A 27912-nucleotide genomic window follows, 5' to 3' on the forward strand; every position below is an offset into this window, starting at 1 on the left:
ACCGGCAATGTTCTAGTTCTGCTTTATACCCATTACTGAGGGTCGGGGGGTAGCCTTGTGACTGTCATGTGTTCAGTGTGTCACACATGTGGGAGCTATCTCTATCAGATGTGTCCCGACAGAAAAAAAGGTTGAGAACCACCGTGGTAGAGCATATTTTCTGTTAAATGATACTTCACACTGCTTACTTTTGTAATCATCACCCACAATAGCTAGTTCAAAGTCATTGTATTTCACACATATATCATGTTTATGTATATTTCAAATTTTAAAACACCAAAATCACTCAGCATTTATCTGTAAAGATGCAAAAAAAATAATTTGCTTTCTTCAGGTCTAAATCTTCACTGTCTTTTTGCTTAGAATAGGCCCCCAAACTGCAGTAACTGCTCACTTTCTAGGCCAAGGTGGATATGGGAAAACTGGAATTGCAGCAGCAGATGGGACTTCACTTGTGAAAAGGGGTGCGTCATGGTCAATCCCTTAACCTTCCAAAGCACATATGAATTTTAAGCTCCCCTGGGCATGCCTCATTCTACAAATTCTCAGCAGAGGTGGACGTTAGATACTGTGGATGAAGCAGAGCACTTAAATCAAGTTTGCGCAACACATTTGGGTTTGTATAGTGATGCCTGGCAGTCAAGATTCAGCAGATCGTTAAATACCTTTCTGCCACACATCACAGAATCACATCTGCATCTCAGTCAAACTGTGCCAGCCGCTGCAGGTAAATCGTTAACATTGTGCATATTGCAGTTCTCTTACCAGCAGCTTTGACCTGAGTGTTCTGTCCGTAATTAACCAACAAACAGAAAATTGCAGGAGGTTAACGCCTGAAATAACAAGGTTGCAGATTAGAGTATCAAAACCTCATACCTGCAACTTATTGAATGAACAGATCTGCATTCCTGCAGCTTTCAAGCAGCTTGTGTTGTGTCACCTCATTGCCATCCTGCTTGCATAATTGATGTGCAGTTCACTTTTGCTTATCAGGGAATGCTGCAAAATCTGAAATAACTGAATTTTGGTTTGCAAAATTGCATGCGTATCTCTGAATACAGGCAGGAAGATTCTTTTTCACATTTGTGTCCTACAATAGAACTTGCACGTTTCTGATTGTAAAAGCCCGTGGTAATTGATATGCACGTCAGTGGAACCTGGCCTTTTATCTCCAAGCCAGTTCAGAAAACGCACCAGGCATCTCACGGTCATCTAACTACTTTGCCAGAGGATAGAATTAGATTTCTTGGAGCTGCTTCAGGATATCCCAGGGCAGGAGGCACGTGATTATTTGCTTCTCTCTGTGTTGGCACGCCTAGGTTCAGGCATGAATCAGACTCAATGCCATGTTTTTCTCATTGTTTGTGCTTGTCTAGCCTCTTGGTTTTTCACTTTTTTTTTTTATCTGCAACAGGAAAACCAAATTCGTGTATAGGAATCTAAAGCGCATGAATGCTAATTTGGGGGTTTAACACCCACATTAAATAGCATATGGACCCTAATGCAGGACCCTAATGCCTGTTTAGTCACATTAGCATGTCTGCTTTAACTTTAACATGGGCCTGCATTAAATTAATGCCATTGCTCATGTTAATGAGTTAATGAGATGCTGATTGATTTGATAATGTGCAGTAAATCTCATAATATGGTCCCATTAATGAGAGTTTAATTAAGCTTTTTGCATTGCGTTTTTGTATTAAAGTGAACACGTTAACACTAAGTAGGTAACCACACCTCCACTGGTGTCACCCTACAAAGAGTCACACAAGTACATGTATGATAATATTCAGATTTTTAAATACCTGAAAGGTATAAATGATGCACGGGAATTGAACTTGTTTCTGATGGAAAGAAAGTTGAGGACTAGGGAGGTCATAACACAAAACTCCAAGGGGGTGGGGGGGAAAGACTCAGAAGCAACATCAGGAAACATTTCTTCATGGAAAGGGTGGTGGATTCATGGAAGGCTCTCCCGAAAGAGGTGGTGAAGACAAGAACGGTAATGGAAGGCAAAAGGGCGTGGCATAAACACAGAGGACCCCTAGTGCATATCGCATCATCACGTGCTTCTTAAAAAAATTACCCCCTTACATGCACGAGTCAGCACTCACGCGCACATGCGCATGCCGATATAAAATCGGGTATGCATGTGTGCGCAGATAGCAGATTTTATAATATGCGTGCGTCGAGGCGCGCATGTTATAAAATCAGCATGTCCATGTGCACACGCTGGGAACCGCACGCACATGGATGCCCGCGTGTGGGTTTAAAAATTGACCTTAAAATTGCTATGAAGGTGGTGGGAGAGGGTACTATTTGTTAGGTGATTTCATTGACTGTTGATGATCTGCTAATCTTAATCAAATCTTGTATTTGCTGTAAATGTTGTTGGTGAAATGAACTGTAGTGTAGCAGACCTGGAAATAGCATTTCTCCATTTATCCACAATGCAGGTACAGCACAGACAATAGCAATGCAAGATTCCTTATACTGCTCACAAATGTGCATCAGTCTTACTTTAAAAGGATGGGCTACCTCCAAGAGTACTTGTTCAATATCCAATACCCAGTATTTTGCATCTCTTCAGTCCTGGCTGTTGAATGCCAATTAATTCTAGCCATCATCGGTTTGTTCTTGAGAACGTTGACACCAACCCTGTTGGATGAGACATTGACTGACACCACCACCACAACCAGCAGCAGCACATTTTATATACTACAAAGGGATGTGAGCGGTCAACATTTTTGTTTTGGGGGGGGGGGGTTCATGTTAGAATACTTTTAGGCCCAAATTTTATTTTGTTGGGGGGGGGGGGGAGAGTATTGTTTTTTTCATTTAAATTTCTTTTTATTCATTTCAGTAAATATTGTGCACTATTTTATGAAACAAATAAAAGCAAACATTTTTCGGCCATTTTTTATTCGTTTCTGATTTAACAGCCATTTTCAGATCAGATTACTATTTGTTTTCAACAAATTCACACCCCTTATATTGTACTCTATCTAAAAATGCAGAAACCCATCCTGGAAACACAATGTCGATAGCTATATTTTTAATGCTGAAATTCACTTAATTTATTAAAAAGTCCATCTATTAATACATGAATGATAATCCAGTGGGTTAATAGCTCTGGTGGAGACTCTTATGCTTGAGAGGATTCATGTGTTCATAATTTAAGAGACAGTAAGGATACTGTCTGTTTTGGCCTTCCAATTATACTAATGAAACCACTTTCAAGCACAGCAAGAGGCACTAATGCGAATGCTTTAGTAATGTTTAATGACATCACACAAAATGCTTATAGCAGCTCTAGGGAAATTCATCAAAAACGGTTGAACAAAGTAAAGAGCTTGCAAAGATCTTTTCATTTTATTGTACACATAAAGTAAGTCAAGTTTTGGTCCTGAATACATGCCAGATACAGAGAATAGGATTGCAGTTAAGGATCATGAAGGCTATTTAATCTGGCCAATTTCATTCACTTCTTTGCCATTAAGTATCCTCTGTATTGTCCCAACATTAGACAGAGAGGAAACAGAGAGTAGGATTAAATGGTCAATTTTCTCAGTGGAAAAGGGTAAACAGTGGAGTGCCTCAGGGATCTGTACTTGGACCGATGCTTTTCAGTATATTTATAAATGATCTGGAAAGGAATGTGGTGAGTAAGGTTATCAAATTTGCAGATGATACAAAATTATTCAGAGTAGTTAAATCTCAAGTGGATTGTGACACATTGCAGGAGGACCTTGTGAGACTGGAAGATTGGGCATCTAAATGGCAGATGAAATTTAATGTGGGCAAGTGCAAGGTGTTGCACTTGCCCACATTAAATTTCATCTGCCATGAAAAAAACCCATGCTGTAGTTAGACAATGTTAGGTTCCATATTAGGTGCTACCACCCAGGAAAAAGATCTAGGCATCATAGTGGATAATACTTTGAAATCATCGGCTCAGTGTACTGCAGCAGTCAAAAAAATAAATGGAATGTTAGGAATTATTAAGAAGGGAATGGTTAATAGAATGGAAAATGTCATAATGCCTCTGTATCACTCCATGGTGAGACCGCACCTTGAATACTGTGTACAATTCTGGTACCCGCATCTCAAAAAAGATATAGTTGCGATGGAGAAGGTACAGAGAAGGGTGACCAAAATGATAAAGGGGATAGAACAGCTCTCCTATGAGGAAAGGCTGAAGAGGTTAGGGCTGTTCAGCTTAGAGAAGAGACGGCTGAGGGGGGGGATATGATAGAGATGTTTAAAATCATGAGAAGTCTTAAACGAGTAGATGTGAATTGGTTATTTACACTTTCGGATAATAGAAGGATTAGTGGGCACTCCATGAAGTTAGGCAGTAGCACATTTAAAACTAATCAAAGAAAATTCTTTTTCACTCAACGCACAATTAAGCTCTGGAATTTGTTGCCAGAGGATGTGGTTAGTGCAGTTAGTGTAGCTGGGTTTAAAAAAGATTTGGATAAGTTCTTAGAGGAGAAGTCATTAACTCTTATTGATTGTGTCTGTTATGTATTCATAGTTGGCCGGATTTTAAAAGGGTTACGCGCGTAACCCTTTTAAAACCCCCCTGCGCGCACCGAGCCTATTTTGCATAGGCTAGGCAGCGCGCGCAAGCCCCGGGATGCGCGTAAATCCCGGGGCTTGCAAAAAGGGGCGTGGCCAGAGGGCGTGGTTTAGGATCGGGGCGTGTTTGGGGGCGTGTGGGTGGTCCAGGGGCATGGCCGAGTGCCCCGACACAGTGGCCTGAAATCCTTGATTTAATTTATTGTTAATTTTGAAATAGGATCTGGTATTGTTGAGATTGTAATTTTTGTAGTCCATTTACTATTTCACATAGTTTCTTGGTTGGGTTTGTAGCTTTCTCTTACACTGGGAGAAATATTGTTTTTCCGCCTTTCTTATGGCCTTGTGGTAGATTGTCATGCGTAATTTACATTTTAGTTTGTCCTGCTTCACCAAATATTTTCTAGTCTGCACCCTTGGTATTTTCAAGTTCAGAGTTCTTGTGAGTACCAAGGGCATTTCTGTGGGGCAGGCAGAGGAGTTTTTTGGGTCAATTTTGTTTAACACCTAAGCTATGTTTTCATTTCAGAAACAGATGTTAGCAAGTCATCCAGAGGTAATTCTAGTGCATTTAGCAGGTTTTCTGGGGTATTGGATTTCTTGTTTTCAGATCAATTACAGGGATCTGCTTATATCTGCCTGCTTAGTCATTGCATAGAGAGAGCTTAATTATTGCATGGGTGGATCATGAGAATAGTGTTATTTTAATGCCATCTGTCTGATGTTCTGGGTTTCCCACTCCTATGTGGAAAATTAGATCTAATATGTGTCCCTTCTCATGCTATTGGGGATTTTACAGTATGAATGAAACCTAGTGCTGACATGGTGGTGAGGAAGTCGGTCATGTGCAATGTCAGTTTATATATGTATAAATTTGTCACCCACTATCACAAATTTGGTGAGTCTTAGAGTCAGATCTGTAATCAATTGTAGAAGATCTTGCATGAATGAGATGTTATTTTGAGGAGGTCAGTAGACCACTAGGAGCCCTATTGGATTCTCAGCTCCTAGCTGGACTAATAGGCATTCTGATTCCACTACTTTTGGGAGAAGGATTTGGTGCATTTTGAAAGTTTCTAGACAGAATTGATGCACCTCCTTGACATCTCCTGATCTGGGTTTGTGAACAATGGAGAAGCCTTCTGGGTATTAGTGTCTCCATGCAAATAAATGAAGGAAAATGACATGAAAATGAAGTTTTAAAGTGTGTAGACTAAATAGCATAATATTCTCTCCTCCTATTGTTATTTACTGTGGACTCACTAAGCCATAGAATTTAACACCTGAGTCAAATGAAGTGTAAACTTTTTACTTTACATATTGCCTCTTGAAATCCCTCATGTTAAAAGTAGCCAAAGTAAAGGAGCTATTAGCATGGAGGTTTTCTTCTCCCTTCATTCCCAACAGCATGTTGAAGGTGCTTATGAAACATGACTCCCTCTCCCCATCACCCTGACAGCAGGTGAAGGGGCCTCCATGCACCAACGCTCCACCTCCATGCACCAACGCTCCACCTGCCCCTCAACAATAACACAATTGCAGGAAGACCTTGTGAGACTGGAAAATTGGGCATCCAAATGGCAGATGAAATTTAATGTGGATAAGTGCAAGGTGATGCATATAGGGAAAAATAACCCATGCTATAATTACACGATGTTGGGTTCCATATTAGGTGCTACAACCCAAGAAAGAGATCTAGGTGTCATAGTGGATAACACATTGAAATCGTCAGTTCAGTGTGCTGCGGCAGTCAAAAAAGCAAACAGAATGTTGGGAATTATTAGAAAAGGAATGATGAATAAAACGGAAAATGTCATAATGCCTCTGTATCGCTCCATGGTGAGACCGCACCTTGAATACTGTGTACAATTCTGGTCGCCTGCATCTCAAAAAAGATATAATTGCGATGGAGAAGGTACAGAGAAGGGCTACCAAAATGATAAGGGGAATGGAACAACTCCCCTATGAGGAAAGACTAAAGAGGTTAGGACTTTTCAGCTTGGAGAAGAGACGACTGAGGGGGGATATGATAGAGGTGTTTAAAATCATGAGAGGTCTAGAACGGGTAGATGTGAATCGGTTATTTACTCTTTCGAATAGTAGAAAGACTAGGGGACACTCCATGAAGTTAGCATGGAGCACATTTAAAACTAATCGGAGAAAGTTCTTTTTTACTCAACGCACAATTAAACTCTGGAATTTGTTGCCAGAGAATGTGGTTCGTGCAGTTAGTATAGCTGTGTTTAAAAAAGGATTGGATAAGTTCTTGGAGGAGAAGTCCATTACCTGCTATTAAGTTCACTTAGAGAATAGCCACTGCCATTAGCAATGGTTACATGGAATAGACTTAGTTTTTGGGTACTTGCCAGGTTCTTATGGCCTGGATTGGCCACTGTTGGAAACAGGATGCTGGGCTTGATGGACCCTTGGTCTGACCCAGTATGGCATTTTCTTATGTTCTTATGTTCTCATGTTGAAAGGAACTCATTGGGCCCAAAATTCTCTTCCCACACCCATACACACAGAATAATGTTGACAGGAGTTCAATGGCCCCAACTTCACCCCCAAACCAAAGATCAAAGGGCCCCAGTCCCTAATGTTCTCTCTCCCTCCCCCCCCCCCACCCTGAGACCAAGTATCAAGAGGCTCCATATCTCAATGACCTTCCTTCTCTTACCTTTGTTGATAAATCCAAACAGTCAGGCCGATATAGTACAGTGCACTCCGACGGAGCGCACTGTTAGCCTGCTATTGGACGCGTGTTTTCCCTTACCCCTTATTCAGTAAGGGGAGGAAAATGTGCGTCCAACCCGCGGCACCTAATAGCGCCCTCAACATGCAAATGCATGTTGATGGCCCTATTAGGTATGCGCGCACGATTCAGAAAGCAAAATGTGCAGCCGAGCCGCACATTTTACTTTCAGAAATTAGCGCCGACCAAAGGTCGGCACAAATTTCTTCTGGCACTGGGAAAGTGCACAGAAAAGCAGTAAAAACTGCTTTTCTGTGCACCCTCCGACTTAATATCATAGCGATATTAAGTCAGAACCCTCCCCGCCCCTCTGGGGCGGGGAGGGTTCTGCTTGGGCAAGTGAAGCTCATACCAGGGGAAAGGTGGGCTCGTATTACTGGTCCTGAAAATAAAACAGTTAAATATATTTAGTATGGGCTTTAACACCCTTTAATGTGGGCACAATAATGCATGTTAAATCATGTGATAATGATCATTTTTAACACACTTTAGGAGCCATAATGTCATGCATAGCTTTTGTGAATATCATGTGGATGGTGCATGAAAAACCAGGCCTGTTTCATGATTACTAGGACTGGCGTTGAGAACCATTGATTCATTAGAAAGGCCACATGCAAAAAGATGGGAAAAATACTGGATGCTGCATTTGATGGCTTCCTTAGCAAACTGGATGAGAAGGAACAAGGAATAAAAAATTAAGAATAAAAATAAACAGAAAAAAAAAAATAGTTTAAAAGTTACAAATTTCATTTTTTTTGATGGAAAAAAAAAATCATTATTTGTTAATTCTGTTTTGTAATTTTATTGACAGCTTTAGATACTTGAAACTTTATTGGGTAGATAGACCCAATATGATTGCGGTGCTTTTCAGGAGGACTTAATTATAGAAAGAAAAGGAATTACAAACATTGGTTTTTACTTTTGTATTTGTTTTTATTTCAGAGAGCCGATGTGGCCATCGCCCCATTGACCATAACGTTGGTGCGTGAAGAAGTCATTGATTTCTCCAAGCCTTTCATGAGCCTGGGCATCTCCATCATGATTAAGAAGCCTCAGAAGTCCAAGCCAGGAGTCTTTTCCTTCCTAGACCCCTTGGCCTACGAGATTTGGATGTGCATTGTTTTTGCCTACATCGGGGTCAGCGTGGTTCTCTTCTTGGTCAGTCGTTTCAGTCCTTATGAGTGGCACAACGAGGAGTTTGAGGAAGGCCGTGACCAGCCTACCAGTGACCAGACTAATGAATTTGGAATATTCAATAGCCTCTGGTTCTCACTCGGAGCCTTTATGCAGCAAGGATGTGATATTTCGCCAAGGTTAGTCACCTTTGTAAGCTCCATAACGTTCTTCCACCCTATTTAAATTTGGCTGTTTTAATTTACTGGTGACATGGTTCATAGACTCCTGCTCCCATGACTTGTTTTTCTCTGTTTGAGTCCAACACTACTTCACTGAGTGTATTTTTCAATTATTTTCTTTGTCATTCCCCTTATATGGAGAGAAGCTTAAAATAATATAAATTAATTTTTTCCTGGCATGCAGTTACAGCAGTCTTCTTCATAAACTCTGAACCTTACAGTTCAAGAAGGGCGAGAGGAGTTGTCTAGCTTTCTGCAGTTCTTCCATCAATTATTTCTGATATGACCTTCTTCAGGGAACCTCTTTGTCAAAGTTAATACAGTGCCTATACTTAGACCTTCATACTAGGCATCATCAAGATAGATGTGTGCAAGACATTTATAAATCATCTGCCTTATTTTTAATCATTGGTCTGAAGATACTATTTTTTGGAAATTTTTATATACTGCATTTAAAAGCATGTAACAACATTTCCAGATCTGAATATAGTTCAAGGAAAGCAATTATCTTAGAATCAACGGCTCAGAGCCTGATGGTGAATCGAAGACACTTCCTCAAGTGCATAAGTATTCCCAAATGCCACTTATGCCGGGAGGCCAGATCCCATTGCCTGGGCCTCGGCCAGAGCCCAGGCCAAGACCCAACACTGTATTAACTTTACAGTCTGGAGAACTGATAAGCATGGGAGTAACTTGCTGTGGTTATACTTTTAACCAATATGCCTTGATAATGTTAATGCAACTCCATCATTGCTCTCTGCTTCAATGGCAGGGGGAAAAGGGGAATTGGATTCAGACGGCAACCAACGAAGGCCCCAACTTTTATGGTCTGGAACTGCTGTTCAGACGTGAGGGAAAATAACACAGGACTGTTTCTATGGCCAAGTCCATAAGCAAAGCACGTGAAGCAGCACTGTCTGGATTTTCAAAAGGTTCATCACCCAATAAACATGTTGCTAGCAGTAAATTTTTATGGGTTATTATAAGGTTTGGAGGTGACTGCACAGAGCAGCAGTTACTATCCTTAAGAGAAGCATGGGGTAACCTGCACGGCGTGGCAGATACTACCATAGGAAGCTTGCAGGGCAGACTGGATGGACCATTTTGATCCTTTTCTGCCGTCATTTCTATGTTTCTTTGTTTCTATGACTCTCTAGTTTGGAAAAGAGATGCTTAAGAGGGAACATGAAAGAAGTTTATAAAATCATGAATGGAGTGGAACAGGTAAATATTTACCCTCTCAAATATTCCTAAAATAAGGGGACACTTTATGAAACTAACAACCAACAGATTTAAAACAAATTTCAGAAAGCACTTTTTCACTCAACACACAATCAAGCTGTTGAATGCTAGCAGAGAATTTGATCAAGGCGACTAATATAGTGTGCTTTAGAAAAGATTCCTGGAGAGAAAATCTATAATCCATTATTAGCCAAGCCAATTAGACTAGGCAAAGTCACTTTTATCCCTGGGAGAAAGTAACAAGAAATAGATTTACTTTTTGGGATCTGCTACTTGTGACCCGGCCTGACCACTTTCATAGGCAGGATATTGGTAGAGATGTGAATCGTGTCCTCGATCGTCTTAACAATCGATTTTGGCTGGGAGGGGGAGGGAATCGTATTGTTGCCGTTTGGGTGTGTAAACTATCGTGAAAAATCGTTAAAATCGTGAGCCGGCACACTAAACCCCCCTAAAACCCACCCCGACCCTTTAAATTAAATCCCCCACCCTCCTGAACCCCCCCCCCCCCCCAATGCTTTAAATTACCTGGGGATCCGGCGGTGGTCCAGAACGGCGGCGGTCCAGAACGGCCCCCTCAATAGAATCGTGTTGTCTTCAGCCGGCGCCATTTTTCAAAATGGCCGCCGCAAAATGGTGGCGGCCATAGACAAAAACGATTCGACGGAGGAGGTCGTTCCGGACCCCCGCTGGACTTTTGGCAAGTCTTGTGGGGGTCAGGAGGCCCCCCCAAGCTGGCCAAAAGTTTCCTGGGAGTCCAGCAGGGTTCCGGGAGCGATTTCTTGCCGCGAATCGTTTTCGTACGGAAAATGGCGCCGGCAGGAGATCGACTGCAGGAGGTCGTTCAGCGGGGGTTCCGGACCGCATGTTCTTGTGATGGACCTAAAGATCTATATAGGATTCTGCATTTTATGAGATGACATTGCAACCTCAGATCTCTTTTTATTGTCCTACCCAAACCACAGGCACCTCTTTTAACAGCTCCCTCACTAAAGGCTACTTACAATTTCTAGCAAATGCATGCATAAATTACACCAAAATTATCCCACTGAAAGTACTTGCAGGGTTTCAGAATTGCCCCATTAATATTGCAGAGTCACTTTTTGATGTCATCATGCATTTGCTATAATCTCAACTGCAGACAAGAAGCTGCTAAGCTCCCATCTTCCATTTTATAGCTCCCATCTCAGTACTTTCTGGGATTTGCACTATTCTTCCAGGCTAAAAAAAAATAAAAAACTGACTATAGGTCTCTGATGACCTGAACTCATTTGGTAACCTTTCCGTCTGGTACTGTAACCAAAGACCAGCAGGGATCCTCTGGAGTCTCATTGTACCTGTAATGCAGTTTTCTGAACTGCAGATTGAAAAAAATGGACGAAAAAGTAACAGCTGGTCTATTTGAAAAAGGGAACTACTGCAATAGCTTTTCTTCCAGTGCAGATGCTTTTAAAAGGCTGCCGGAGTCTGTGGGTGTTGGGTTTCCATGGTGAACGAAAATGGCAGAGAAGGTTGGAGGTGTTTTTTTTTCCATTTCATGGTTCAATGTTTGTTTAGGATGTTAGGATGAAAGCTAATGCCAGACGGCACAAGCCTAAGGAGGTTATCATGGTCCAAAGCACAGGCCAGAAAAGAAAACAGAGGCTTCTATAATGACTTCTGGAACCAATGTATATCATTAGGAACTACAGGGGACCCCACTACATATGGGCCTCCCCCTACTTAAAGTAAATGAGTAGTTAACAGAGTAAACTTCTGAAGCTGGAAGATGCCAGAAGGCAAGTTACAGTGCAAAATGTCTGCGTGTAGATTACTTAAAATAATGATTGTTCATACCATGCCATAATACAGTCAGGCCCTCATAGGGTTTCTGATCCCGCTTGCTCTTTTCACAGGTCACAGGTGTATGCATTGCTGATCCTCGGGCGTACTTGTAGCCGCAGAGAGGGTGGACAATTCTCAGACAACCAATGACAAATGGCTTTTGAAAATTGCCCTCCCTATGAACATTTGTTAGTATAGCTTTTGCGTGCCTGATGGGTATCTAACATTTTGCCTTGATTTCCATAGAACAGCAAAGCTCAATATGTAGCTCAGAATCTGCATGCGTTTCTCAGTACAGCTGTCATCAAATAAGCAAATCACGTGAATGTGCTTCCTTGAAATTCAGCTGGCAATTAATGTGTGATCAGGGTTAAATAGCATTGCCTTCTGGGGTTTAGGGTAACTTGCAAAGCAGGCTTGGTAAAGAGTATTTTTAAGGTGAAATATTACTGATACTAAATGCATGAAAGTTTTGTTTCTGTTTCTTAGTCTGGAGTTCTGCCGACCTCCAAGGTTATTCGGAGGGATAGCCATGTTAGTCTGATACAGCAAAAATAACACGAGGCGAGTGGCACCTTATAGACTAACCAATTTATTAAGGCATGAGCTTTCGAGGACAGAGTCTACTTCGACAGACTCTGTCCTTGAAAATAAATTGATTGGTCTATAAGGTACCACCCGCCTCGTGTCATTTTTTTACCTCCAAGGAGTCACTGACAGTTCATCCCTTGCTTGTAAATTCTTTAATGCATACCCTGGTTCTTTATTAAATCTGTGACCTGAAGAAGAATCTTTTGTGGTTAAATCAGAATCATTTCACTTTTTTTGTTTTGTTTTTTTAATAGCATGTCCACTTATTCACTGTATGGTAGTAAGAACTTTTAAAACTGTACCAAACTTTTATCCACAAAAAGAAATGAACTGTTCCATACTGGCATTACAATATGAAAACAAATACAGAAATGTAAAAATAGGTTTATTCCATTATGATGGTGTGGTATAGGTTATCAGGGAATAAGAAGCTAATATATAGTCTGCAACCAAGCACTGTATCGACAGAGACTGAAGAAGAGGTCATGGAAACAGAATAAGGAAGGATTCTTCCTTAGACACTGAACTCAATAAGCCCTGATGCAGCGAACATGCAAAACATTGCCAATGTCGGCATTTTGATCTGCAGTGCATTACTCAGATGTTGCTTATACCCATTTTAGAGAATTTGGAAGACTCCAGTTTTGGACATTGTGTATTTTCATGTGTATTTTCATGAAATGTTCTTTGGCAGTGAAGTGTGGGTTGTATAGGCGCAACTTAATCCCCTTATACAATAAGGGGATCAGTGCCTCCACAATGCGCGTCCAACTGCGAGTTAAACAGTGCGCTCGGCTGAGCACTCCCAAAAGTTATACAGAAAAGCACGATCGTGTTTCGGACCACTCGGCCCTGCCTCAGGGAAAAACGCTCATCAAAAGGCTGCACTCCATATCCCGTAGCGACTCCAGTCAAACGCTGTTCATTCTCCAAACATCTGTGGTTCCCCTGAGGCAGGACCGAGTGGTCCGAAACACGATCGTGTCGGGACTGTTTGCTGCATCAGATGAGTATTACTTTGAACTGGGACTGTTTGCTGTATTAGATGAGTATTACTCTGAAGTTTGTTTCATCACTAGTGATATGGGACTGTTTCCTAAGGATTATAAAGAACTTCAAAGGAATACCTATTTATTTGCTCCATTTATCTGAGGAGATACTTACACGTGGGGTTAGTGAGACAGCTTCAGTCGGTTTAGTTTTAAGAAAAATTTTGAAACATAAAAACATAATCTTAAGAACATAAGAACATAAGAAATTGCCATGCTGGGTCAGACCAAGGGTCCATCAAGCCCAGCATCCTGTTTCCAACAGAGGCCAAACCAGGCCACAAGAACCTGGCAATTACCCAAACACCTTAAAAATGAGTCAGTCCTTAAATAAAGCAAATGGACCATAACCAGACTGAGTTTGATTGAAATACAAACTCATAGAGTGTGGGTCCTACAAACAACGCATTTGTATTGCTATATATGTGGTTACAATTGAAAGGAAAAATTTTGACCAGTGAAACCTACTATTTTTGTGAATGTGTTGCACTTTGAGATGGTTTCTGGAATACAATAGTGTTTGGGCAGTTTTTTGTGATTGACAGCCTCTTTTATAACATACGTGCGCATGTTATAAAATAGCCGTGTCCCTAGGCGCAAACCAGCAAATGCGTGCATACGTGCGCCTAGGCGCCTGTTTAAAAGTTACCATCCCTATGAAGCAAGTAGTGAAGATTTAATTTAATTTAAAACAGCATTTATAACCTGCTTTTTTGGTAAAAGCTAATACAAAGCTGCATATAACAGTGAATAAAAAATGCATACAGTTATTTCAGTATTAAAAATAGCCTCCATTTAACCCCATTTACATAATCACAACCTCCATTTCTGATTACTTCAAAACACTAATCCAGCGTCCTCAACAGCCAGCAATAAAAATTCTAACCAACTTCATCTTAAACAATTTTAGCACAATTAGCTCCCGACCCCACCCTATCACTCCAGAGTTTAATTTCCTCCTATAAGGAACTAAATATCACTCTTTGACTACTGATGTCAACACAGCAGCTCTTTTTTATTTTTCAGTTACGTGAGCTTTAACCTCATATTTAACTGAACAGGAAAGTTTTCGAGGCCTTTAGAAATGAAAAGTAGTTGAAGGTGGTTCTAATGTTAGTGAATTGGACTTTTTATTGTAAATAAATGCTAAGTATCCTGCCCGGTCTCTGAGAATTAGAGATGAGTTCTTCGCCCAAATAGCTTACAAGGAAGGATCCCCCACTCGGTCGCAGTCATATCTGATAAGGAGCCCTGCAGGCTCAAAACTTCATGTACTACATTATCTTTGCATTATTCTTGCTTTGATCCAATAAAAGGAATCACCATTTACAAAGAATCCAATTTTCATCAGGACCAATGCAAGCTACTAAAATTACGCTGCCAGCAAAATTAACTTTCATATTTAATATTTATTAGGGGTGTGCATTCGTATTGAACATAAATGTAGAACGCTACTTTTTTTTTTTTTAACTTAAAAAAGTGATAAGACATAAACGATCGGATTTCCAACTTATTCAACATAGCTATGTTGAATAAGTTGGAAATCGCGATTGTTGATCCAAAATAAAAATTTAAACCCCTCACCTTCCTTAATCCCCCCCCAAAGACTTACCACAACTCCCTGGTGATCCAGCGAGGAGTGAGGACGCCATTTCTGAAAGCCTTTCCGAGGAGCAAGTGACGTCGGCGCCACGTCAGAGTGACGCGGCGTCACGTGATTCCCCGCAGGTTCGCGCCGGAACGCTCGTTCGGCCCAAAAGGAACTTTTGGCCAGCTTGGGGGGGTCAGGAGGCCCCCCCAAGCTGGCCAAAAGTTCCTTTTGGGCCGAACGAGGGTGCCGGAGGGAACTCGCGGGGAATCACGTGACACCGCGTCACGCCGACATAACGTGATTCCCCGCGGGGTCGCTTCCGGGATCCTCGTTCGGCCCAAAAGGAACTTTTGGCCAGCTTGGGGGTGTCAGGAGGCCCCCCCAAGCTGGCCAAAAGTTCCTTTTGGGCCGAACGAGGATCCCGGAAGCGACCCCGCGGGGAATCACGTGACGTCGGCGCCACGTCGCAGTGACGCGGCGTCACGTGATTCCCCGCGAGTTCCCTCCGGCACCCTCGTTCGGCCCAAAAGGAACTTTTGGCCAGCTTGGGGGTGTCAGGAGGCCCCCCCAAGCTGGCTAAAAGTTCCTTTTGGGCCGAATGAGCGTTCCGGCGCGAACCCGCGGGGAATCACGTGATGCCGCGTCACTCCAACGTGACGCCGACGTCACGTGCTCCTTGCAAAGTTGGTCAGAAATGGCGTCCTGACCCCGCTGGACCACCAGGGAGTTGTGGTAAGTCTTGGGGGGGGGGGGGGATTAAGGAGGGTGAGGGGTTTACATTTTTATTTGCACATATGGACATATACTCAACTCTTTGAATTCTGTTTATGTCCATATTGACCACAAATGGGACCCCCTTTGGACATATGAACTTAAACTTTTGCTCTGCACATCCCTAATATTTATGTTCTTTCCAATTTTTCAAATTCCATATGATATACTTTGCTCACTTGTAGGGGCATTCTAAATAGCAGAATATCTTATCCATCTTGAAAATTAATACTTGCAGCTAGAGTCTCGTATTACTTGCGTAAGTGGCTTCATTTACTTGGTGCCTGTGACTTGCAGGGTTGAAGTGGCCCCTCCATCAGATGCAGAAATATCTTGATCTGACACTATTTAATGACTCTTTTTAATTAAGTCATCCAATTAGACAGACTGACATTTTTTTTGGAGTAATTGGAAAAGGGCTCCTGATACAGCCACTCAAAATCTGCTGTTCATTTCCCGAATGTGAAATATTTGCAGAAACAAAGTAGCCCTCAAGGGATAAGATCCCTGCCCCTGGATTCCTGCTTCCATCAACATGACTAAGGATTTAGAATTTTACACAAGCCACAAGTTAATGTTTGGCCATGTAGAACAAAAGCATGGTAAGGAAGATGTTTCCAGTGGTAGCCAGGAAGGCAGAGGGCACATCTCTGTCCCAGGGCAATCATAGGCTCACTCAACCCCAGCGGGAGTTCTCTGAACTGGGGGTAGAGGCGAGAAGAATAGGCCTCGTGGACCAAAGGTGTAGTATAAATGTCTTTTTCTGTGGGCATATGCTCAAACTCCACGACTCAGAGATTTTTCTGTCTGAAGGATCCAAAAATACTGAAAAGGGGGGGGGGGGGGGAGAAACATCCTCCTCCTGCCCACTCCTTTCTCCAGCAGCCGCTGGATGTGGGTTAACAAATTGATCCAATTGCTTCCTGTCCCTCTCAACAAAGGGGTTTTAGCTCACCCTGAGAGAGAAGAAGGGAGCTACAAAATGAGATCCTTCTCTTCCAAACGAATGGACCCCCATTGGGATCTGCACAAGATATTCTGGCCTCACGTTAGGACCAAGCAGTACTGTACAGGAGAGGAATGTACCATCTTGCCACAGCACCCCCACTGGAGGTTGCTGCAATAGTAGTTTCCTGCTTGTTTTTCAGCGGGTTTTGCCCACATGCAGGGTGGCATTTTTTTGGGTCTGGAGTTTGGAACCACTGCTGTAGTTATCATGAACTACTATTGTTTTGACGCACAGTTCACATTGTTCTAACAATAAGGTATTCTCACAAAGATGCTATAAATGTGTTGGGTATATGACAGTATCCCTATAGTAATCCTAAAGATTCAAGGCATTATAATGTGCTGCTTCTAAGTTCATGCTATGGATCTGATTCACTAGAATTGTGTTCCCCAACCTGCTCCTGGAGTACCCCCTCATCACTCTGGTTTTCAGGATATCTACAATCAATGTGTGCGAGATAGATTTGAATACAATGGAGGCAATGCATGTAGCTCTCTCAAGCTTATTCATTGTGGATATCCTGAAAACCTGACTGGCTTAGGAGGGCTCATCTAGGGCTACGTTAAGGACCACTGCACTAGAAAATACAGACTACCCGTCATTTGTCTGCCATGTCAGTCAGCAGTGAACATGCCTCCAAAATGAGGATTTTTCCTCTCCTTGTCGGGTACCGGTTCTGACTGGATCTGCTTATTCAGGGTCAGAACTGGGTATCTGGGCAGCAGGGACCTTCACGCCTCCAGGAAAAACACTTACTGTGAAGTAGAAATGACTCAGAGCTCTTCTGTGGCAGCATACAAGGATTCCTTACTTGAGAAACCATGATAGAAAACAATAAACATTATATATATATATATATATATATATATATATATATATATATATATATATATATATACAGGTGACTGTGCTGGAATATAACAGGCACATCAGGTAGGGAGAAAGATGGAGACTTAATTCACTAGTACAGGTATCCTTGCAGACCCACCCCCTCCCTCACAATGTCAGTTGACAAGGCTGGGAGGGGTGTTAACCCCTTGCTGTCTGCCTAGAGGATGACCTTCTGCCATCGGGCCTCCAACACAAAGAGCCCTAGGTCTGCACGTGTGGTTTTTTTTTTAATACCATACTGTCTGTTGTCATGGATTTTTCTGATACAGACATCTTTAAGTCCTTGAACATATCTGCTTCTGCATATGTCCTAATTACAGAAGCAGTATTGAGATAAGCATTACTAAATATGGTTTGAGGCCTTTTAGCAATGAATTTGAATTGATTGTACACAAGAATAACAGTTTTATGGTTTGTCATCTGCTAAATAGGAGGAAATGGATGACACAGGCCACCATACATCAGATTTTATGAGTGCAACAGAAATGATATCCATATATAATTACACAACATAATGTACTGTGCATAATAGGAAAATGTAAAGTTTATTTTGTACAAGCAGAAGTAACTACGCTATATATTATAATGCTGAAGCCTTTTCTCAGCAGATTTACTGGAATGTACCTAAAAGTTTCAAAGGTAAGATGAGAAGAAATGACACGGGCAAGCTCAGATATCATGCAGACTACAGAATATTCAAGCCAGCATTTGCACCATTTCTTCCGTGCTTCAGAGACAGTTTTCTATTTTTGGAGCTAGATAGTTTCATAGACCAGGGGTAGGCACCTCAGGTCCTGGAGGGCCACAAACAGGTCTGGTTTTCAGGACCGCCGTGATGAATATGCATGAGATGCATTTGCATACAGCGGAGGCAGTGCACGCAAATATACCTCATGCATATTCACTGACAACCAGATCTGGTCGTGGCATTCTAGGGCCGGACGTGCCTACCCCTTGTCATAGACTCCACAGTCAATGCCCAGGTCTATGCTAGCATTCCTGTGCCGGTTCACAGATCATAAGAGTTTGCTAAGAACTTTGGCTACCAAAGAAACTCCAAAAAGGCTGCAACTGTATGACAGCGGCATTAGGAAGCAATATATGTATGAAAGAGAAAATTTGTTGAATAATCAGTGTAAAATACGTGGCAACGCATGCATTGTCATTATGAAACTCTCTTTTAAATGAGAGAGCATTGTGTTTTACAGATTTGCTTGTGAAAACAAGCACATAATGTCTCATGCAAATTCCTGACAAATGGAGCTGATAAAAAAAAAAGTCTGATGCTTCTTGCATGTTATAGTGCCGTTGAAGGATGCTTGGCTCTTCAGAGACATTCAGCCAGCATTTTATCATGCTGAACGAACAAACTCTGTTACTTTCCCGTTATAAATTCATTGCCGACTTGTCCCAGAAATTCTTGTTGGGCAGAATGCTTCATTTGAATGACGGATAAATGTGAGAGAGGCTGTGAAATTCTCAGCCAAGCTGATAATATGTGCCAGCTTGTTTGAGGGTATTGAGCTGATACAAGGTGTCACACCAGGCTGGATTCTTGGAAGATGCCATCTTTTTTTTTTTTTTGCCAAGTTATGAAACCATCCCCTGAAATGTGTACATGTATTCAGTAAAACTGCACACAGCAGGGCTGGATTATATTTGTTCTAAACACACATTCCAAATTTACTGTGTTGTGTTTCTCTGCTGTCCTTTTCAGAAGAATAATTTTGACTTTGCTATTTTCTTTTGGAGAACGATGAAATGTAGGTGAAAAGTGTGACTGAAAAAAATGCTTTATATTTACTGGCAAATGTTAAGGTATTAACCAGATGTTTAGTAAGGTATTTGATATTATGGTCAGAGTTTATCCAGGAAGTCAGAGGTAAAATACTGTTTAGGGAAATGCATTTGGCTAATCCAAATGTGAAAAATATAATACATAAGGGGAAAAATTTGCAGATCATAGCATTAAAAACCTAATATACAATGGGGTCTTACTGGCAAAGAGATGGAGAAGACCACAGATTGAGTAAGACCTGTGACAGAACAGTAGGCAGACACAAATGGGCAGATTTTGTGGACCAAGTGGTCCTTTTCTGCCTACCCCTTCTAGGCATCTGTCCTTTGTATATAAGAACATAAGATATGCCATACTGGGTTAGATCAAGGGTCCATCAATCCCAGTATCCTGTTTCCAACAGAGGCCAATCCAAGTCACAAGTACCTGGAAAGTACCCAAACATTAAATAAATCACAAGCTACTATTACTTATTAATTAATAGCAGTTTATGGATTTTTCCTCTAGGACCTTGGCCAAACCTTTTTTAAACCCAGTTACACTAACTGCTGTAATCACATCCTCTGGTAATAAATTCCAGAGCTTAACTATGTGCTGAGTGAAAAATATTTTTTTTCAAATTGTTTTAAATGAGCTACTTGTTAACTTCATGGAGTGCCCTCTATTCCTTCTATTATCCGAGAGAGTAAATAACTGACTTACATTAACTTCTTCAAGTCCTTTTATGATTATGTAGACTTCTTTCATATCACCCCCTCAGTCGTCTCTTCTCCAAACTGGACAGCCCCAACTTCCTTAGCCTTTCCTCATAGGGCAGCCATTCCATCCCTTTTATCATTTTGGTTGCCCTTCTCTGAACTTTCTCCAGTGCAACTATATCTTTTTTAGATGCAGTGACCAGAATTGCACACAGTATTCAAAATGTATTCAGGCAATGTGATTTTCTGATCATAAAAGGCACCTTGGGGCTTGTAGTCCTATTTCTGAACAGAAAAATCAGACTAAAATCCCATAATGCTCTACTATAAAAATTAATGCTAACAGTCGTGGTATGAAGTTGAGGGGATGAAACGTGCTTCATGGAGCCTTACCACTGATGAACGATAGTAGACATGCTTTTTACTGTGTATTTTATGCCAGTGCTCCTCATCCCCATTCTCTGTTTCCATTCCAGGTCGCTCTCTGGTCGTATCGTCGGTGGAGTCTGGTGGTTTTTCACTTTGATCATCATCTCGTCTTACACGGCTAATCTGGCTGCATTCCTTACCGTTGAAAGAATGGTGTCACCCATAGAAAGTGCCGATGACCTGGCCAAGCAGACGGAGATTGCATATGGAACCTTGGATTCTGGTTCTACCAAAGAATTTTTTAAGGTACTTTCTGGGTGTTGCATTTCTGCTAAAATCTGCGAGGGGAAAACCTTTGCACTTTATCGAGCATTTTGCTAATGCTTAATGAAGCCTACAAAAAAGTTGGCGTCTTTCTTTCTGTCTTCCTTTTCTCTTTCCTTGCAGTTTTCTTTTAGTTTCATCATTCTGTATTTCTCTTCTTAATATAAACTTGCAGTCATTATGGAGGCAATTTTCAGCCTGCCGAGATGGTAATTTTCAAAAGGCAAGTTCACGCATACTTGATTCAAGTAAAGCCTTTTGTACTGTTGCACAGTGGAGGCTCATTAATGGACTGGGAAGCCTTAGGGTGGTTCCTAAATTAAACTGGATGAGAAAAACTACTTTGTGTGCTAGGCAACAGAAAGTGGTAGGAAACAGTTTAAAGTGGGTGTCCCAACAAACCGTGACAGAGATCAGTCCTGGGGCAGGATCCATTTAATATTTTCATAAGAAAGGCTAACAGGGAATTATATATATATATATATATATATATATATATATATATATATATATATATATATATATATATATATATATAAAGTAATCTGTGCAGGGCAAGAACTGCCGCCCACAGGTGGAGTTCCCACGGCAGGGCTCTTTAGAAGCTCTGCTGCTACGCAACCCTAAAGCCAGCAGAAGCAGGCTCCTTTTTGGCCTGGCTAGTTGCCACCTTCAAAGTTTGGCACCCCAGGCAGTTGCCTACGTTGCCTATTCTTAAATCCGACTGCCCAACCCAACTCTAGTCTGCCCTGCCACCCTGGAGGTGTGTCCACCACCCTTCCCCAGCTCCGAACCTGAAACAAAATAAACATAAACACACACACACACACACACATTCACACAAACCAAACAAGAAACCAAAATGGAGCCTCCATGTGGCCAACTATCCCCTTCCCATCCCCAAAGAAACTTGCAGGGCCTATCCAGCTGGGGCCTCCTCAGGCTCCTCCAGCCCCCCCTTCTGCCCCCTCCCAAAAAAAAGGGGCATAGGTTGTGCTCTCTTACCCCTTCTAACGGAGTCCTGGAGCCAGAAAGGGGTAGAAACTATATCTACTCATTCATGCCCCACCTCAAATCCTTTTAAAAATTCACCAGCCAGCCATGGGACCACAGCAGTGTGAAGTCAAAATGGTGCCATTTTTATTAAGATTTGCAGTGTGGCAAGAGTAATTGGGAATTGTTTCTGCTCTTTTTGTACACACAGATAACCATGGAAGGGGTAAGTAGGTAATGAGAAGGTCCCCAGCCAGCACATTTCTTGGGGGGCAGAAGAGGGGATGGGAGGGGGCCCGGGAGGCTATGGCTGGGCTCAGTTGAGCCCTGCTGAGTAGACCTGGGTCTCACAGATTTCTTGGGGGTGGGAGTGGGATCAGAAGGCCCCAGGTAGCAGCAGCTGGAATCAGTATGGGCTGGGGAGGCCATTTTTAAAATTTATTATTTGAATGAATCAAAAATATCCAACAAGTTTTGATTATTTTCTGCCAAGACCATTTTCAGTTTAGATGTGCCATTCATTTAGCTATTGAAGTAGAGCATGTGGTCCATCGTGAGTTAAAAGTGGATTTCTGTATTAACTTTTTGTGTTCATGCTGCCATGAATGCAAAAAATACACCTCTCAGAGGTGTCTCAATATGTGTATTTTTAGCTACATTGGGGCATTTCTCATTCATTCACGTTACATTAGCAATGTACTATTTACTGTTATGAGTGGATTTGAAGATTGCCCTCTAGAAATGAATAAGATTTACCTCAGCAAAGCGATGCCCTTCCAATTCATATCTTTGGTAATGCGAAAAGATTTTAGTAAGAGACTTTAGACATGAGCACGGCTGTTTTGTTTTACGCAGAGATCGAAAATCGCTGTGTTCGAAAAGATGTGGACGTACATGAGGTCCGCTGAGCCATCGGTTTTCGTGAAGACCACCGATGAGGGCATGAACAGGGTGAGGAAGTCCAAAGGCAAGTATGCCTACCTCCTGGAGTCCACCATGAATGAGTACATTGAACAGAGGAAGCCCTGTGATACCATGAAAGTGGGAGGTAACTTGGACTCCAAAGGATATGGCATTGCAACCCCTAAGGGGTCCCCATTAAGGTAGGTAATTCTGGATTCTACCTTCATGCCCGCCTCCTGCAGAATCACTGCCAACTGGACTCATAACTCAAAGGACAAAAGAATTCTCACGGGGGTGAATTCACCCACTTATAAATAGTCAGTTCTGCTGAATTTAGTGTGCTGATAAAAGCAGCAGTCCATCTTAGCTGAAAGAAAGGTTGCAATGCTTGTTTGGTGCTGCTGGATCACCTTAACCAGAAACTGTTCCTTGCTGAATCAATTCATGAACTTTGGTCTATAAAATATACAGTGATAGATATTGTTCATCCAAGGAATGGACTACTACTTTAAAAGCGACACTCTGCTCTTTCCCCTTCTCTGCATGGTGCCCTCACATTAGAATGAACATGTAGGGCCTGATTTGCAAAAACTTGTATGCACATAAAAACCTGGCTTTATGAGTATAAATAGCTTTTCTAAAAACCTCTCGGCGCCCGTAATACGTTACCTGCGTAACTCAGATTCGTGCGTGCTCTTTATGCCAATTGGGGAGAGATGTTCCAGGAGGTGGCGTGGGGATGGAGTTGGAAATTAACGCGCCACCTTTCCCGTTTTAAAATTTGCGCCCCCGTAAATTCACCCGCCCGAGTTACACCCTGGACAGAGCGGGCACGGCGGCGCACGGGTGAGTTCGTGGACGCGCCAGGGCTCTTCCGTTTCTGCGCGCAGGCTTGCTAAGAAAATTTGGGGTAAAAAGCCTGCGTGTGAAAATGGTGCGCAGACCTTACCCCGCCACTGGGAGTGACAAGGGTAACTCTTACAGGGGGATAGTTTTTAAGGCTGGTGCATGCCTTTTGGATAACTGTCCTGGGAGAATTCCCTACACCCATTTACAGGCTGCTAATCCGCGCAGGCAGTTTTCCAGAGAAAAGCCACACGCGTGCTTTTGAAAATGAAAAGCGGAGCGCGCAGTTCCAAACCCCTCCAGGCCCCCGGGAAACGCCTCTTGTTACTGCAGGTAAACCTCCAGCCATTCAGGCCCTATGTGCATCAGTCCTACCCACTTATAGGGAGGGCTTTTTTTTTTTTTTAAGTCCATTTTCATGGGTATAGCACTGCTTTGAAAATTGTCCTCTATAAATCACCAGGTCTTCACCCGGTCACAGCCTAGCCACAAGCCTCAGACCTGGGAATTTTGAACCTGTAACCTTCTGGCTTCTCACCAGGAAGGGACATTACCGGTGTGAAAAGAGGCAGCCCTCCCCCCCCATTGATCCAGTAGGAGAACTAAATCTGCTGTCGCCAGTTTGCTTAAATACCTCCTCTTCTAGCTCTGCTCTGTTCTACTCCATTCTCCTCCTCTTGTTTCTGTGGCACGTCCCACCTTATCTTTAAAAGTGACCATCCTGTATGAAAAGTCATTGTCGCTCCAGACATTATAATGAGGTCAGATCCCAAAAAAAGAGATTCATCTGAACGTCCTTATACATTTTACGGTACTATATAAAAGGGGAAAGTCAATAAATAAGCGAGATGTTAACTGTTTTTATACTGCACAATAATGTAGCTTATTTAGTGTCTTCTCCTTCCTAGTATCTGAATGCTAAAAAGTGAATTTTTTGTAACCATTAAACTGAGCAGGTGCATCCAGGCAAACCCGAAGATGGTGTTTTGAAGTGATTTATAGTGATGGGGAGGGGTCCCTTTCAACCCAGCTCATAGCCTTCTCCAGCTGCCCTGTGCACATCTGCAGAGCCTTAGAGTCATGGGGTGACAGTGTGACAGAGCCCACATGCAAAACAGCAAAATGTTCTTGCTTCTTATTCTTCTGCACAGCTGTCTTTACGCCCTGCCCAATAACTCTTAAATCCGTGCAGTCTGACAGCCTTTCCTAGACAACTTCAGTTAAAACTGCCACCTAGATACAACCCTTTGTAGCACAAAGAACCCACGGGCTTCCCTTGGTAAAGCTTCTCTCCGGGCTGAGAGTGGCGTGGCTTGCAGAGTCTGTAGAAGAGCAGGCAGGCACCTGGACCATGCATTTAAAGGGCTAGGAGCATGCTCAATGGGGAGCAGAGGTTAAGGAAAATAAAATGTCTCTTTACGTGTTTCTTTTGAGGTGTATATAAATATGCTTGTGGAATTTTCCCCTTTTCCAACCACAGCAGACCAGCCTCAGATGTAAAGTACAACTTTTTTCCAAAAGCCTCCCATGGAATGCTGGGTAATCAGCCTATAAAGGCAGTCTGATAGAGGGCTAGCTCAGTTCTTTCTGAAATAATCAGGCTAGCAGGTTTTCCCTGCAGACTGAGGGGGACGAGGGTAATGAGAATTATGTCTGGTCCTCAGCCTGTAGAAGGCATGTATATTGTAATCTGAAGAGTTTGAGAGCTACAGGCCAGCTAGTCTGACCTTGGCGGTAATGGAATCTCTGCTAAAAGAAAGAATAGTGCAGTTTCTGCAATCCAGTGGATTACAGGATCCAGGGCCTTGTCAGACACATCGAATCAATTCCTTTGGCTCGGCGACCCAGAGAGTTACATCAGGGGAGAGCACTAGATTTAGTGTCCTTGGATTTCAGCAAGGCCTTTGACATGGTTGCACACAGGTGACATAAATAAACTAAGCCCTGTAGTTATGGACCTAAGGTGACTGACTGGGTTAGAAACTGGTTGAGTGGAATGAGACAAAGGGAAGTGATAAATGGTGTATGCTCTGAGGAAAGGGTGTTACCTGCTGTGTACCACAGGGATCGGTTCTCTGTCCGATTCTATTCAACATTATAATTAGCAATGTTGCGGAAGGGATAGTTATGCCTTTTTGTGGATGATACCAAATTCTGCAACAGGGCAGACACTGAAGGTTTGGGAAACATGAGGAGGGATCTGGTGAACCTTGAAGAATGGCAACTAAGATTTAATGCTAAAACACAATGCAAGGGCTGCAAAAACCCAAGGGAGCAGAATAGTATGGGGGTGGATTTTTTCTGTGCACAAAACCAGACTGAAATCCAGGACTGATTATATCTGACGATCTTCACCCGGTAAAACAGGTAAATAAGATGACAGCAAAAGCCAGGAAGATGCTTGGCTGCATAGGGAGAGGAAGAGCCATCAGAAAAAAATAAGGTGATATTGCCTCATTATGAGTTTCTGGGGAGATCTTGTGTAAATTCTGGAGACCACACCTCAAAAAAAGATATAAACTAGAGCCAGTCCAGAGGGCGACTACTAAAATGGTCAACAGTCTTCATAATAAAGCATGCGGGTACAGACTTAAAGACCTTAAATAAGTTTACCCTGGCAGACTGAAGGTAAAGGGGAGTTTTGACAGAGACATTTAAATAACTCCATGGGGTAAACGCACAGGAGGCGGGCCTCTTTCAACAGAAAGGAGGCTCTGGAGCAAGGGGTCATGGGTTGAAGGTGAAAGAGGGAAGACCTCTGAGAAATCTAAGGAAATATTTCTTTACAGAAAGGGTGGTGGACACATGGAATTGCCTCCCTGTGGAGGTCGTGGAGATGAGGGCAGTGTCAGAAAGCATGAGGAAATGCACAGGGGATCTCTAAAAGGGGACCAGATCTATGGATGGCATGGACAGACTGGATGGGCCATATGGTCCTCTTTTGTCGTCATGCTCTATGTCTCTGTGTTTAAATTGATTTGAACTTAATCCAAGCATTCTTTTCGAAAAAAACAGCAACGTTATCTTCTGGCTTCTTGCCTTGAGCTTTCAAGCCTGAACTCCAACACCCTTCTTAAGCAGTTCCTTGAGCTATCCATCTCAGATCTCTCTAACCTGACTCAGACAGACAGCCTGGTCTTTTATGTAAAAGAAACCCTGCGGTTGAAGGGTACAACAATAAAAAATAAATAAAAGAAAAGTACAATAATGGCTGTGTGAAGTTGTCCAGACTCTGGAATGACAGGGAAGGTGAAATAATATATTGAATGATTCTTTGGTAGAATTTCATTTAATGTGAGGGCACCACATCTGAGAAGGGTTTTGTTGACCTAACACAGAATGACTACTTGAAAGCTAATTCCATCCTGTTATGCCACCACTATGATGTTGGTCAGCACATCTTGTATCTTCTAGTGAACTGTTCCCAGGTTTCATCAGTGGATATTTAATGACAGTGAAGTGTTAACAGAGCTCCTCAGATACGTAACTTTGCAGTGATCAACCATTGCACCCAGGGTTAGCATTGATATTACAATGTTCTAGTAGTCACTGGTAGTGACTCGATGATATGTTTCCCATCCAAGGAAGACTGTTCTTTTAACCCTACCTAGGGCTCCACTGATCAACTTGGGTCACATGATAAATCAGAAATTAAGTTTATGAAAAAAAAACCCAAACAAAGTAGTTGACTTGAGAGGGTGGTATTTTTTATTAAGCTGATGAATGTTTCAAGGAATACGATTTTGAGGCAACTAAGACCCCCTGACGAAACTCTTCCCTCCCCCCTCCGCCCTTGCGGCTCTCACACAGGAGTGGGAATTCACGGACCCCCACACAGGGCAGTGGAGTTGGGAGCTGAAGAAGCAGTGCCGCCGTAGAGCTCCCTCTGACTGTGAAAGATCTTAAGGCGAAGGAGCCGATGGCAAAGAAAGGGGGCAGAGCCCCCCCCCCCTCCAATGCCCAAATCCCGCCCACAGCTCGGTCCCCTAGCCTCAAGTCTGGAATAAACCCTGGACTCAGCCTGCCATGCATGCACATCCTTGGAAGGTGCTGAGAAACCTCCGGAATCAATTACTCAATTTACACAAAAAAAAAAAGAAACATAAACAGGTTTCAAAAACGTCTTTAAATGATGGATTTAACAGTAATAGTGTTAAAGCACTGCCAACATTATTCTGCTTTTGTCAGTTTGTCTGTCTCTCCTTATCTCTTGTGCACTGTATTTCTCTGTCACATTCCTTTACCATAGAAAGAAATAAGCTGTGTCTCATTTTCTTAACTTGTTCACTTAGTTAAAGCAGGAATTCAGGATGCCCGGTATAAAA

General features: G+C 42.4%; 1 protein-coding gene across 2 annotated transcripts in view; it reads left to right on the plus strand.

The window, feature by feature from the left end:
* Nucleotides 1-27912, plus strand: part of GRIA1 (glutamate ionotropic receptor AMPA type subunit 1) — a 274216-nt gene that overhangs the window by 217106 nt on the left and 29198 nt on the right. For both annotated transcript variants that reach the window (XM_029583868.1, XM_029583867.1), the window contains 3 exons: nt 8276-8646; nt 20629-20827; nt 22694-22941. In XM_029583868.1, the coding sequence (XP_029439728.1) occupies nt 8276-8646; nt 20629-20827; nt 22694-22941 (818 nt within the window). The remainder of the gene's footprint in view (nt 1-8275; nt 8647-20628; nt 20828-22693; nt 22942-27912) is intronic.

This window comes from Rhinatrema bivittatum, chromosome 18 (genome assembly GCF_901001135.1).
Source record: "Rhinatrema bivittatum chromosome 18, aRhiBiv1.1, whole genome shotgun sequence".
In the NCBI taxonomy this organism is placed as follows: Eukaryota; Metazoa; Chordata; class Amphibia; order Gymnophiona; family Rhinatrematidae; genus Rhinatrema; species Rhinatrema bivittatum.